General features: G+C 37.1%; 2 protein-coding genes across 20 annotated transcripts in view; one reads left to right on the forward strand and one right to left on the reverse strand.

The window, feature by feature from the left end:
• The window catches only part of LOC115246192 (mucin-5AC-like), an 88,311-nt gene extending 84,414 nt beyond the window's left edge, over positions 1-3,897 (forward strand). Inside the window, exon 12 of one of the 2 annotated variants that reach the window (XM_029824851.1) lies at positions 29-3,897. In XM_029824851.1, the coding sequence (XP_029680711.1) occupies positions 29-254 (226 nt within the window). In that variant the 3' untranslated portion in view covers positions 255-3,897. Of the gene's footprint in view, positions 1-20 lie in introns of both variants that reach the window. The other variant, XM_029824852.1, reaches the window with a different exon arrangement.
• A 381-nt stretch (positions 3,898-4,278) lies between these two features.
• The window catches only part of LOC115246207 (disks large 1 tumor suppressor protein), a 496,657-nt gene continuing 487,754 nt past the window's right edge, over positions 4,279-13,181 (reverse strand). For 13 of the 18 annotated variants that reach the window (XM_029824882.1, XM_029824884.1, XM_029824886.1 and 10 more), the window contains 9 exons: positions 13,121-13,181; positions 12,430-12,468; positions 10,895-10,936; positions 9,547-9,663; positions 7,723-7,872; positions 7,453-7,625; positions 7,216-7,325; positions 7,037-7,128; positions 4,279-6,783 (listed from right to left, as the gene is read on the reverse strand). In XM_029824882.1, the coding sequence (XP_029680742.1) occupies positions 6,674-6,783; positions 7,037-7,128; positions 7,216-7,325; positions 7,453-7,625; positions 7,723-7,872; positions 9,547-9,663; positions 10,895-10,936; positions 12,430-12,468; positions 13,121-13,181 (894 nt within the window). In that variant the 3' untranslated portion in view covers positions 4,279-6,673. The remainder of the gene's footprint in view (positions 6,784-7,036; positions 7,129-7,215; positions 7,326-7,452; positions 7,626-7,722; positions 7,873-9,546; positions 9,664-10,894; positions 10,937-12,429; positions 12,469-13,120) is intronic. The other 5 variants (XM_029824887.1, XM_029824890.1, XM_029824892.1 and 2 more) reach the window with 5 other exon arrangements.

The raw sequence follows: 13,181 nt of genomic DNA on the forward strand, positions 1-13,181 counted from the left end.
TGCGAATAAAGAGTCGCGAAGCTCTTCTCCGTCAAATTAATCCAAAGGCCCACTCCGGGCCGCCTGCAATTGCGCATCGCGACGTCATGCGCGAACTAAAGCTGCCGGATTTCCTGGAGCAGACACGTTGTTGTCATCTATTAAGCGGTGGCGAAAGAATCAATGTGCGTGGTTCCAAAGTCACGCTCATCAAATACAACGACAAGGTGAAGTCCCTGCTAAACGTGGAAAAGGTGTTGATTAATCTCAGGTGACAGGAGGCATCTCTGGGGCAATCATCTCCCCAGATATCAAAACCATCGACCTCGATTCTGACCAAGGAACATCATAAGAAAGTCGAAGGTAAAGGTAGCACCACAACTGCTAGCGTAAAACGCCAACGACAACAGGGAAGGAAGCGACAAGAGACACGTAATAAAAATTCTAATGGTTAATTCTATAGTAACTGATGTACCCAAACTGAACAATAATTGTGAAAGTTGTGACTCGAGAGCTAAGGGTTCCTCTTGAATGTGGATATTACAAAGAGCAGAAAATTCTAATAAAGAACTTAGATGTGTTAAGAAAAAGAAGAAGTGCAAGTTCCTGCAATATGTCGCAAGAATCTTACAATAATGATTGGTGGTTTTACGCATGTCTAAAAAAATCCTTTATTTCTTCTCGGTTTATCTTACGCTTTAAACTGATCGATACTCATAATTGATTTTCTTTTCTCGATTTGTATTTTATAATATACAATATAATGAAATGGAACTTGAGTAAAGTAATAGAAAACATATATAACGGTTCCGTTTCTGGTTTCGAGCGTCAACTAATGGATTTGTCGATCAAACACTCCTGTTAATGTCTTTTGCGCGATATAGAATAAGAAGGTGACCGGTTATTTGGCCGAAAGTATGATGCGAAATCATAAATTTCGAAGCATATAATCATTGCAAATATGATAAATGGAACGATCTAATATCTAATGCGCAGCTAATAATATGGAGATAACGAAAACAGCTACCTGTGACATTATATAACAGTATTTAATTGGGATATACGTAATATACGCATATATCCATAGAACGAGGATATTTTATTAATTTTCTTAAGGACTGATTAAATAATCAGAAGTTTGTTAATGTAATGCTTTTAGGCGAATAAAAAAAAGAGGGAAATGTTCTTTAAGTGATGATGACAGTGGACAAATGAAAAAAGTCTTTTTAAAGAGCTTTTTTTCGAATGTCGAACCAAGAGAGAGTCTCGCGGAATAGTAATAATATAAAATAATGATATAATGTAAATAATAATAAATTATCTTAGGAATGCGCAAAAATACACATAGCTGTGTCGTACCAGATATATTTTTATCTTGCACATGGCTTTAGGAAGTTCTCTTTTTTTAAAGGACGACTTCACCCAGAGATTTGTGGAATCGGAACATTTGCTAACGCGCTTGTGTGCGTTGGTTTTTCCTTTTGAGTTACAATTATAGAACGCATTGTTAGATAACGAGGATGAAAATTAAAAGCGTAATATAATCTAAATCGTTCTCGCAGATGATCACGTTACCACATCGTAGTCTCATTTTTGTTTTTCTTTATGTTGTGGGAGGATTGTATATGTCGTGCGTTATATTTATGCAATGTGTTAATTGATCATTGGGAATAGGTGCTTGAAAAATTGAATTGAGTTGCAATTTATTGCATCCAGAATTAATATTTCATCCGTTGAAGAGACAAGTTGATACTGTCACACATGAAAGTGCGTATATCTTGTCATATCTAGTTCTATTTTTAGTTTCAATCTTTAATTTCTATAAGAAGCTATTCGTTTTTTTCGTATAGTTCCAGTATAGCAATTAATTATAATTCGAATGAAAGATGGACTCAGCGGGTATTAATGGCTCAATTCTTACGATATGGGAAGTGCAATTCGCGAAATAACGTTTTCGTTTTTGTTAATTGCCTAGGTGCATTGATCATACATTGTTTCTAGAAGTGTAGAGAAGATCTAGGAAATTATTTCGAGAGTTTATATCTCTCTCGGCCGAATGTCGTCGAGCAACGCTCACTGTGCAATAATGTATTTTCTTTTTTACATTTTGTCTTCGAGTCACTTCGGTTTTCGCGATGTGTCGGGATAATATTAATGCATCGTATCGGCGATTCCAGATACTCGCTAAGAAAACAACTCTAAAATAGAAAAAAGAATTTCTTGTAGAGTAATATCCACGAGAGGATGCAATTAAATATAATAAAATACAATGAATCACGAGAAGGCTCAAATTGAAGATATTTAATAATAATAAAGTCGCATATTTTTTATCGTGAAATATGAAATATGAATCAGAAATATGAAATTCGGAGACAATTTGTAAAGAGAGATAAGATAGCGAGTTTCGATCACCGAAACGACGCTGTGTTCGATCGAAGCAATTTAGGAGGCGTATTTCAGGGGGAGGTGTGTTATTTTAAATCTTGACAGAACCAGAGTTCGATCAATTGTACTTATCGTCTCGTGATGTTCCTGTATGTTAATCTTAAAGGAGAAAACGAACACATTTAGTATATGCGGACGTTACGGGACGGGATGCGAAGGAGAAGAGGCGCGGAATAGCTTGGTTTGTAATGCTTAAGATATACCGTAATACGCCTTTTTTTTGGCGCCGCATAGCACAAAGGTTTCAAACGTTATAATCAGTCTCAGGGAAAAATCCACGTGTATTCTTGAAAAATAACTCGACGGTGTACCGATCACAGGCAACGTATTCGTATATACGAACGCAACGCACCACTGTGTGTACAGTAGTTAGCTGAAAAGAAAGATTCGCTCGTTACGCGAGAGACGATTAATTGTAATATCGAATTAATATCGAGTGATACTAATTAATGTTAATACGATGCAACTTCGCACGATGCGATCTGCGTACGCTCAGGCGGCTTCTTATAATTTTATTTAGCTGACGCGAATGAACAGAGAGGTGCAGTTATACTACCAATTGTACATACACATACTGACATATTTTCAGTAAAGAGAACTGCAAAAACGAAAATAGAAATATAAAAAAGGAGCGAAATGCGGAAGACATTTCTCTTTACATTTCTCTTTAATGATAGGAAACAATGGTGTACGTATTGTGTATATATATATACACATGTATCTTTTATTCTTAAGTAGTTAAAACGTAAGATGTAGGCCACAATATTTGTTTATATTAGTGCATATTATTTGTGTATAATGTAAAGCATTAACTGAAATAGTCACGTTGTATAACATGATAAAGTATGTATATATTCTCTCATGTTGCGATTACCGGAACTATTACTACTACTGCTACTATCACTACCGCGAATATCGCTACTCTATTACTACTACTATTACTTCATTATTACTATTACTACTATTATTATTACTATTATCATCTACGACTACACGCTTTTTTATTGTACTATATATACATAAGTAGTTAATGATGAATGTACATTTTCTTAGTCGTGTAACATTCACACAACGCCTCTCCCCTGTCGTCCTTCTTGTAATTTATATATTCAAAAAACTTCTAAATGTGTTAAAACGCTGCTGCTTTTATGCGGATAAAGAAACAGAAGTTATATATGAATATAAGTATATATAAAGATGAGTATATAAATATATAAATATAAAAATAAATATATATATACAAATATATTTTATTTCAGAGGTTTAGTTCGAAATAACGTTGACGAACAAATTAGAGTCTTACTGTGATTCGTGTAAAAAGTAATTATCGTTATTATTGTCTTTACCGTAGCCGTTATAAGCGAGTCACTTCGACGAATGACTTTCTAAGGAAAAAATATTTGTGATTTTTTTTCGCTGATAACAATGAGTTATATCCTATCGATGTAATAAAAAAAAGTATTTTTACCGAAACATTTTTACATTTCTCTTCACGATTCCCGATCATTTCTAGCATAAAACGTTTAGAATTATGTTAAACGTAACAAGATTATTTCAACACTTTCTTTAAATGTATTTTTAAAAATTTCTTTTCAACTTTATACAAATTTTACATTAAATTTGTGATTCTATATACAATAGCGAAAGATGTAATATTATTAAATTTTAGCCCGAAATAGATTTAAAGATATTATATACCAAGTTTTCTTATTTATATACGTATATGTAATATTTTAAATTGCTTTTTTTAGTCGAAGTGTTTATTAATTATCACACAGTACAATTGTTAATATAGTTTTATTAAAATGTTTTAAGAAGAGCAGGAAAGGATTAGAGATGCATAGATCGCAGTAGTAAAATTGGTAAAACGTTTATTAACTATTTAAAAACGATGAAACAAGGTGAACATGAGATTGACAATTCAATAAGTAATATTATTAAATAGACTATAGAGGTGTATAATAGGTGTCTGCGATAATTATTCTCTTTATATACGGTCTTTTACATCGAGACAGACATCACTCGACAACTCGACGAAGCCAGGCCTTCTGTCCTTCAGGCACAAGCCGAAACTCGTCGCTCCGTATCTCGTTCTATCTCGTATTGTGATGCGCGCTTAATGATAATAGTCTAGAACTCGCGGTAGGAAAAAATAGCCCGAAAGCGTATCTGCGCGATATTATCGTTCCTTGCGAGTAAATATTACTACGAAATAAGGGAGAAAAAAAGAACGGCTCTATTCCGGGCAATCATCGCGTGTCATGGCCTTGCGACCCGCACGTGCTATGCCATCATTGTTATCATTATCGTCATCATCGTCATCATCTCTATGATCGCGACTCGTATATCCGTGTATCACGACAATGCAGCTATATTACAATTAAATTGTCGTAATGACACCTTGTGTTGTAACAATTCGATTTCCCACTCACGTTCCATTGGGAAAACCCTATTAATATACCTTTTTCGCGCGATTAATGCTACGGAAACGGAAGAAGCAAGCGGACAAAGCATTGACGTAGTGCACGCGATCGCGAGCTCATAGCTCGATGAACGAATGAAGGCCAAGCGAGAGATTTTACTAACGAGAACCGCTTTCTGAACGCGAATTCATAGATGAAAAATCTCCGCTTATTATTGAGAAAATCAATCCTCGATATCAGTCCAGACGGAACTCGACCGAGAACTCCACCATCTGAATTTTCTTCTCTTTCTTTTAAACCGCCGCGGCTTCATCCGTTTACGCCTTTTATAATTCCACCGCGACATCGTATAAGTACATCATTGATTTTCTATCCTCTTTCTGTCTTTTTGCCAATTGCATCGGTTCCGATGAAAACTCGTGCAAGTTTAATCTCCCACGTTCGATCAGCGACTGATCCCGTGCCAAGAACTATACCTTAAGATACAAAGGAGCGGCATAAACCTACGCTCGCGCCAAAAATTTTTACGAGAACGCGACTATGGGCGCGAAAATTCATCACTTCGTTACGATATTGAATGATATCGTGTAGCTGAGCTGCATATGAAGAAAAGTCGCCATGCTTCTTCTTCTCTCTCTTTCCTTCTTCCCTTTACTTTCTTCAATCCCTTTTCTCCGCCTGTTACGTCTCTCCGTCTCGATATTACATGCGCGAGTATAATATGTATTTACAATAATACACATACCTACTATCATATAGTAATAATTTAGTAATGATATTTAAATTACAATAGTGTTTTTTGCTCTTCTCTCTTTTTTTCTCATTTTTCGCATCGCCCATTTCGCAAATATAATGTTGCACATAACCCAGTTACTGGCTTAGTTATCTAGCTGTACAAAACATTATATATCGCTATGTGTATCTAGCAGCTAAAGATTTGTCCTGTGAAGTTTCTTTTCTCTTTTTTTTCTGCATTTTTTCTGTATTCTGTTATAATCGTGAGGTTCGCGTTAACACATACACAACGTCGCTGGGGCTATAATTTTCTCTCCTAGCCGCGTCTCTCCTGCTTTGTCAAACTCGTTGAGCGAACTCGAAGAGTTCTCGGCGCGTTAAAAACTGCGCTTAAGTACATTAAAAAATACTGTGCTCGAGAGTATGACCTAATACGCGCTCATTTCGCAGTCGATAATTATTTCGGTCGAGTTCTCCAATTCGAAGAAATTCCTCCGAGTTGCCTGCTAATTCGATCTCGGCGTATCTTGTAAGTCTCTCGAGCAATTGTACAATGCCTCTAGTTCGCGAGGTTAATTAATAAAAGTAAAGACGATCACACACAAATAATCGACGGTCATATGATAAAAATTACGAATTTCTTTCCGTTACTTTCTTTTTTTATTGAAAATGTCGGTCGCGATAAAATTCAACGTGAACAGCACGCGTACGAGTGCCCAGTCCCCTCGTTTCCCTCGACGATTTTCCACTAGATTTCGAACTAAGGAAAGAATAAATCATACGCGTCCCGACTGACTTTAGATTTATCAATTTTTCGCGGGAAAGTAGTTGGGATCATATCATGTGTATCTCGCTACTTAAGTATTCTCTCGGCTTAAATGATTTGCGGCGGTTTACGTCGCATTGCGCGCCTTAAGTAGGGACTTTGTGCTACATGAATAATTGATGGGATATTGAAGGGAGAGAGGGAGGCATGGGGAAAGGGCGGCGTTAGAGCGTTACTTAATCGTATTTATCGTGAATAATTAAGCTTGACGCCTCGGTGGCAGGGTCCAAGCGTTGGGCCCATGCTGAGCGTGGGGGGCAGGACGTCACAGTTGCTGGTCCCTGCATGGAACCCAGATGTTCGGTCCTGATTGCTCGGAAATGACTTCCTTCACTTTTCCGTAGATCTCTTCGGGAGTGTCCCCCTGGACGACGGCTGAGAACAGAGTATAGCGATTCATTTGCGTGTTGAGAATACTTAAATCATTAGATCAAATATAACATATCTTTCATTATATTTTAATTAATTTTGGATTGATTATTATTTCGATTATAATTGCTACATCGTTTAACATGTTATATATGAAAGGACTTTTTTTTATAATCAAAAATTAATGCAATGATATTAAAATACAATCGGATTTAATTTTTAAGATCAAATTTAATAGAAAACGTTAAAAATGACGTACCAGTAAAGTATTCACCAAATTCTTGTTCCATCTTTAGAGCACGTTCGTACGTTTTCTTTGCTTGCTCCTCGGTCATTCTCTTATTCATCTCCCTGCAAAATTATAAACATAAAAATTTTAATTAAATAAAAAATAATGAAATTTAGTATTAAAGATCGATCGATAATTATTAAACTCACATAACGGATTCGACCGATTTCGGTTTGATAAAGATGGCAATAGGATAGAGTTGAGCTACTTGTAACCTCTTGATAGCATTTCCACTCACATCAAGAATACAATGCTTGCCCTGAAAGAAAAATTGCAAATTTTTCGTAATTTCTTTTATATTGATGTACATAATATTATGTATTTTTAACGCAAATAATATTTCACGATGAAAAAAGGCAATTCTATATGAATAACATTATACATACTTTTTCAGCTACTTCTCGCACAGATGCAACGGACGTTCCGTAAAGATTGTCGTTATACTGTCCGGCCTCTATAAACAAATGATTCTGTATATCTCTCTCCATTTGTTCCCTCGAGGCCACAAAGTGATAATCTCGTCCGTCCACTTCATATTCTCTTCTACTCCTTGTTGTATCTGCAGACAAAAAGATTGATACAAATCTGTCGGAATAATTCTGTGTATCAGCGATAAACAAAAATCATATCTGTCATTTATATATCGGACAACTCACGTGGTACACAACTGCCGAATTTATCAGGGAACTCGGAGATGAGATCGTCGTTGATGCGATCCTTGAGCGGTCCGAGAACGATCACGGGACGCGTGTACTGTATCGTGAGCTGCTGCACGGCTTCATATGAAAGCACGTTCTCTTCGCTGCCTGTAATGTTTTAATCAAATATCATACATACACGACTCTGCGACGTGCCTTTCCCCTCTCCCCCTCCAGGGAAGATGGGCGGCTCCTCATTGTCAGGGATTGTTATTAGCAAATCTCACATTCCTTCAAACCTTCGACGGCACACACAGATTTGTCCACTCTCAACGATAGAAAAAAAAGCAACACTCTTATCCCAAAGACAAACAAGGTCCCAGCGCGGTCCTTCAACCGATCCCGAAAGACAAGCTCTCTACGATCCCTTGTGATGTCATTGATTAATCGACACTTCCACAGAACAAACGGACGCGGGACAATATCACACATAGAACGGAGCACATTCGAAAGTTGGGGATCCATTTGAAACAATCTCTGACAGATATCAATTCTCCCAATGTCAATTCTCGGACTGTTTCAAGCAGACCCGGCTCTTGCTCCATCGGCATTTCGAACAAATACATACACAAGTACGTTTTTTTTTTTTTTTTTTTTTTTTGGACGAGTCACGAGCATGCTTTCAGCGTCCGAGAAATAAAATTGAAAAGCGGAGAGCAAGCTATACCTCCTAATGACTAGAAAATTTAAGCGATCCAGGAATATCGGGTATAAAAGTGGCGTTAGTATATGTATAGCGACTATATACACTAGTACCTACTTGATAGAAAGGGAGAGGAGGTCTCTATATTTGTAATCGATATACCGCGCATCCCGCACGTTACTTGATATTAATGCGAGCACAAAGTGGCATCGTCGCTACTTCCTCTTGGGTTTCAATTGCGATAATCGAATACGTGTCCGGAACTTTCGTCCGGACGTGAGGAAGAGACACTGCTGCCTGTTTCTAACTACGCGATTTCTTCGTCTATTCGCGCACTCTCTAATTGCATCTGCTGCTGTTAATGTCCACGGGCTCTACGATCGAAAGACGAAGAGCGGCGAGAAAAAAGAATGAGAAAACAGATCGTGGAAGCACGTTGCGCGGCTGTCTCAATTGCGCGCAAGACTTCTGAGGGCGCAAAGCGCGGAGCACGTTTCGTCAGTAATTTAGCGCGAAGAAAAGCTTCGGGAAATTAACGGCTGCCGAAGAAGAGATAGACGTTTCTCGATTGGTATCTTAAATGGAGAGAATTGTATTGGCGATTGCACTTCGATTGCGATTTTTTCTATCATCGAGAAAAAAAAAAGAATTCGATAATGTTGTAGAAATATGTAGTAACGGCATAAAGTTTCAAATGTCATTAGTATTAAATTGATAATAATAATTGACGAAATAATGATTAAACAAAATTAAAATATCTATCCGTTCCATCACTCGAATTGTGAAATTATATTTATCACGCGTAATTGCAGCTGCATTTAAAACGAATTCCGCGACCCTGATCCGCATTCAAATACCAGTAAAAGCGTTAATGGGAATGGATCGAAAGATTTCTAGATCGATATCAAAGATCGTTAGCGTTGACACACCCGGGATTACAAACAACATAGTTATTCACCCGAATATCTTTCTCGGGATAATCACCCGTCGACAGGGTTATAACTGTCCACGCACAATTTGCGTTAATAAGAATCTGCGTTAATTTCCTAATAAGAAAAAAAAATCATCGTACGTAAAAATTGTGTGTACGCGTCGCGCTCACACTGCGATTCACACATTTGCTCTCGGCTACGACTTACTAAGCTCGTCATTGGGCTCATCGCCCTCCTGTTCCAGATAAACTAACGTGAGTTCCTCCATATACGGCAGCTGAACGCGATACAAAATTTCTCTACTCCCTGTAGCGCAAGACAAACCTTGAATGAATAAAAAAAGAGAGAAGGACAATTTACGTAATGAATGAGAGGCGAGTGATGGACGGCGAAGACGCGGCGGCGAGGAAGAGCATTCGGATAATTAAGATTCTAGAATGAGATCTAAGAGAGAGAGAGAGAGAGAGAGAGAGTTAAACACAATGTTTCCCGGATGAGTAATGATCAACGCATTCGCGACAGATCGCCGCAAATTCTCAGTAATCGGCTAGCATTTCGAATCGACTCAAAATCATATTGACAGCTTTCAACTTCACACACAATTTTCAGTTCAAATTTATAAATTTTAGTAATTTTATTTATAGATTTTTTTTTGTACGAAAAATAATTTACTTGTGTTTCATTTTTAAAAATATCAAGGTATCAAACAATTTTTTGAAAAAATTATTTTCCTGATTATATCTTATATCATTCTGTGTATTATTAATTATTCTATTGCAATTCTATGCAATAGGAATTTACTGTGTTTATCGTGTATTTTTTTGGATTTGAAAAATTTACACAGATATATATATATATATGTACATGGTTTAATTGTACAAATTATATTATTATTAAATAATAAAGACTTCGAGTGGTGGGAACCTTTTCATCTTGTATATGCTACCAATCAAAACAATAGATGTGCAATGCTATGCTGCCCATGGCGACGTGGATATACGTATACATATATATAGGCTGACATTTGATTTCTGAATTATCGTTGGTGAATGAATGCAAGCGTGATTGATTATGTTGCAAGTATGAAACGGTAGACCAACAAAGAATACATTGTAATATTCCGATCAGAACGTTTCACAATTATGTTTACAGGCATCTATATATCATCGTTTAACAAAATTTAGATCCGTGCGTTATGTTAAATTTTGCATTCTTTGCTACATAGATATTAATATCCGAGGACATTTATTAGATAGATATTACAATAGACAATGTGAATGCTAGAGAACGAAACAATTAACAATAATGTAATTCTTGTATCAGTATTAATTATATAACATCTACCCATGCACGTAATCGTGAAACAATATCGTGACCGAAATTCATTATCCCGCATGGCTGACCCAGGCAATACGATCTCTTCGGTGTGAGGAAGAGTAGGAGAGATGTGAATGTGCGGAGAGAAAGAGAGAAAGAGAGAGAGAGAGAGAGAGAAAAGGTGATAGTGAGATAGATAGAGCAGGAGCGAAGAGAGAAGAAAGAGAGACATGATTACCTTCAGTGTTAGTGTCGTCCTGGGTGTAGCACAGCATGAATGCTAGAACATAACAAGTTGAATATATTTCAGTATACGTTGCGTACTATAAATAAGCGGCCGTTAATTATCGCTACAATTAATTAAAAGCGCTAGACTTTCTTGAGATTTTCCTACTGCGCGCGTGTACGTGCGCAATTTTGGACGCACGCACGAGATGGATTCGATGGACCATGAAGCTGCAAGTGCACGTTGACATGATACGAATCTGAAGCGTAGTCGGAGAATTGTATCCCTTTCACACTTTTAATATTTTATCATTGCAACCGAATATCTCGCGCGGGATGCAACATTTCGTGCAATGATTATGACACTAAACGTTCTCGATGGAATGTTCGCGTTTTTCGTACGTAAATTAAGCATCACATTAGAAGCATGACGTAACGCACAGTACGTATACCAGTGTATGCCACAGTGTGTTCCCTCACGAATAGTCATTAGAATCTCATGCTTGAAAGAAAAAGAAAAAGAAAAAGAACGGAGAGAAAAAAAGATATCAGCTGTGTGTATGACTCCAGACTGTAATACTCTTCCTTTCGCCGTCATCTAAGTGTTATAAGAAGCTTACACCTTTCAGTATTCGTCAATATATCGAATCGCGTGTTTTCAAGGAGCAAGAATTTTTTTGATAACAGTGAGAATGCGTCATACATGCATCTATAGCATTTAAACATTTCATTTTCGGTTTCTCGATCGAAGTGTTCGTATGATCTGATGAAGATGACGATGACGTGCTTTGTGACACGATCCTTCGAGATGAAGAACGGGCTGCGTTTCTATCGCATCTACTCGCTATCCTTTTTCGTGGAAAAAAGAAAGAAAAAGAAAAGAGAGGATACGAATTACATTAAATCTTGAGAGGAACATCGTTCTACCGTGCTGGACCGCTACTATACAGGCTAGAACCTCCAATAGTGAAAAGCGAAAAGTTAGAAGCAAAGTCGAGAGCGTAAATAAAGAGCGTGTCGGACGGAGTGTTAGTAAACCAGAGACTTTGCGGAGCAGAAAAGTTCAAAGTGCAGCGTGCATGCGCAAGCAAGATTGGGGTGGATGTGGCTGCTCTCGTGCGGTAGCTGAATCATTGCAAGCGAGACTGTTCGCAACGTAATATTTGCGAAGTTCGATGCCAATCGATACGTGAATTCGATCAATGCAAGACAAATTATACGCTTTGTCAAAGATAAATACATTTTAAATATATATATGCAATTTTATTTATATTGTACTAACGTACTAAAATATGAATTCTGGCACTATTTCTCAATTTCAACTTTTGCAATCAATATTGTAAATCAACAATTTATTTCACTAGAAACGAAAAATTAGAAAAAATATTTCTTAGCTCGATACGTTGCTAGAATTTCGCTCGAATCGCGTGTTTCGATGTGGATTTTAAAGCTTGCGCGATGCGTCATTAAACATCGCGTATGAAAAATGTGATAAAAGCGCATATTTTTACAGAGCTTATTACTTGTTTGACTAATTAAGATACTTACGGGTAGGATCGTTCTCATTCTCGGGTGTGGTGGGCGTTCCTACACAAGCAGGCAAAACAAAACACATGTCACGTTTTCACATGATAAAAAACACAAAAGCTCATTCGGGATTTGGGCGTGTCTGATCGGGCCTCATCGCGTCGCAAGTTGGGGGATCCCATACTGATAATCTTACTTAAATAATTATTTATGATCCTCGCATGAAAAATAATATCACACACAAGCATTAATTTCTGTTAGAATTCTTTCTATACTATACTGTTATATGCATTATAAGCTTTTAATGATTGCGCGCAAAAACAGCAATTATAAAGGACGTATTGCATTAAATATTATAGTTCAAAAGCTGCGTAAAATAAATTTAAAAAAAAGTTGCTTTACTCTGTATAAATAACAAAGAAATATTTTTCTCTAATATATCTTGAATTATGATCTCGGACGATTCTATCGCATAGGACGTGGTGATGAATCATTAATAAAAATTCCACCCGTCGATTACGAAGACGGGGGTCGAAGGAAATGAGGAACAACCTCACAACTCGGTGGTTAAAAATCGCATGGTAAATACGATATAAATATAGGCGGATACATATGGCGAGAAAAACACGTAAAACACAATAAATATGGGCCAGAGAACATGCACAGAACGTGCAGGAGAGATGGGAGAGAGAAAAACAATTTAGATACTCACGTTCCTGATCGGAGCCATCCTCGGATTTGTCGTCCTTGCTCTTCATAAACGGAAACTTCCT

Source organism: Formica exsecta, unplaced genomic scaffold (assembly GCF_003651465.1).
Source record: "Formica exsecta isolate Colony F162 unplaced genomic scaffold, ASM365146v1 scaffold140, whole genome shotgun sequence".
Taxonomy (NCBI): domain Eukaryota; kingdom Metazoa; phylum Arthropoda; class Insecta; order Hymenoptera; family Formicidae; genus Formica; species Formica exsecta.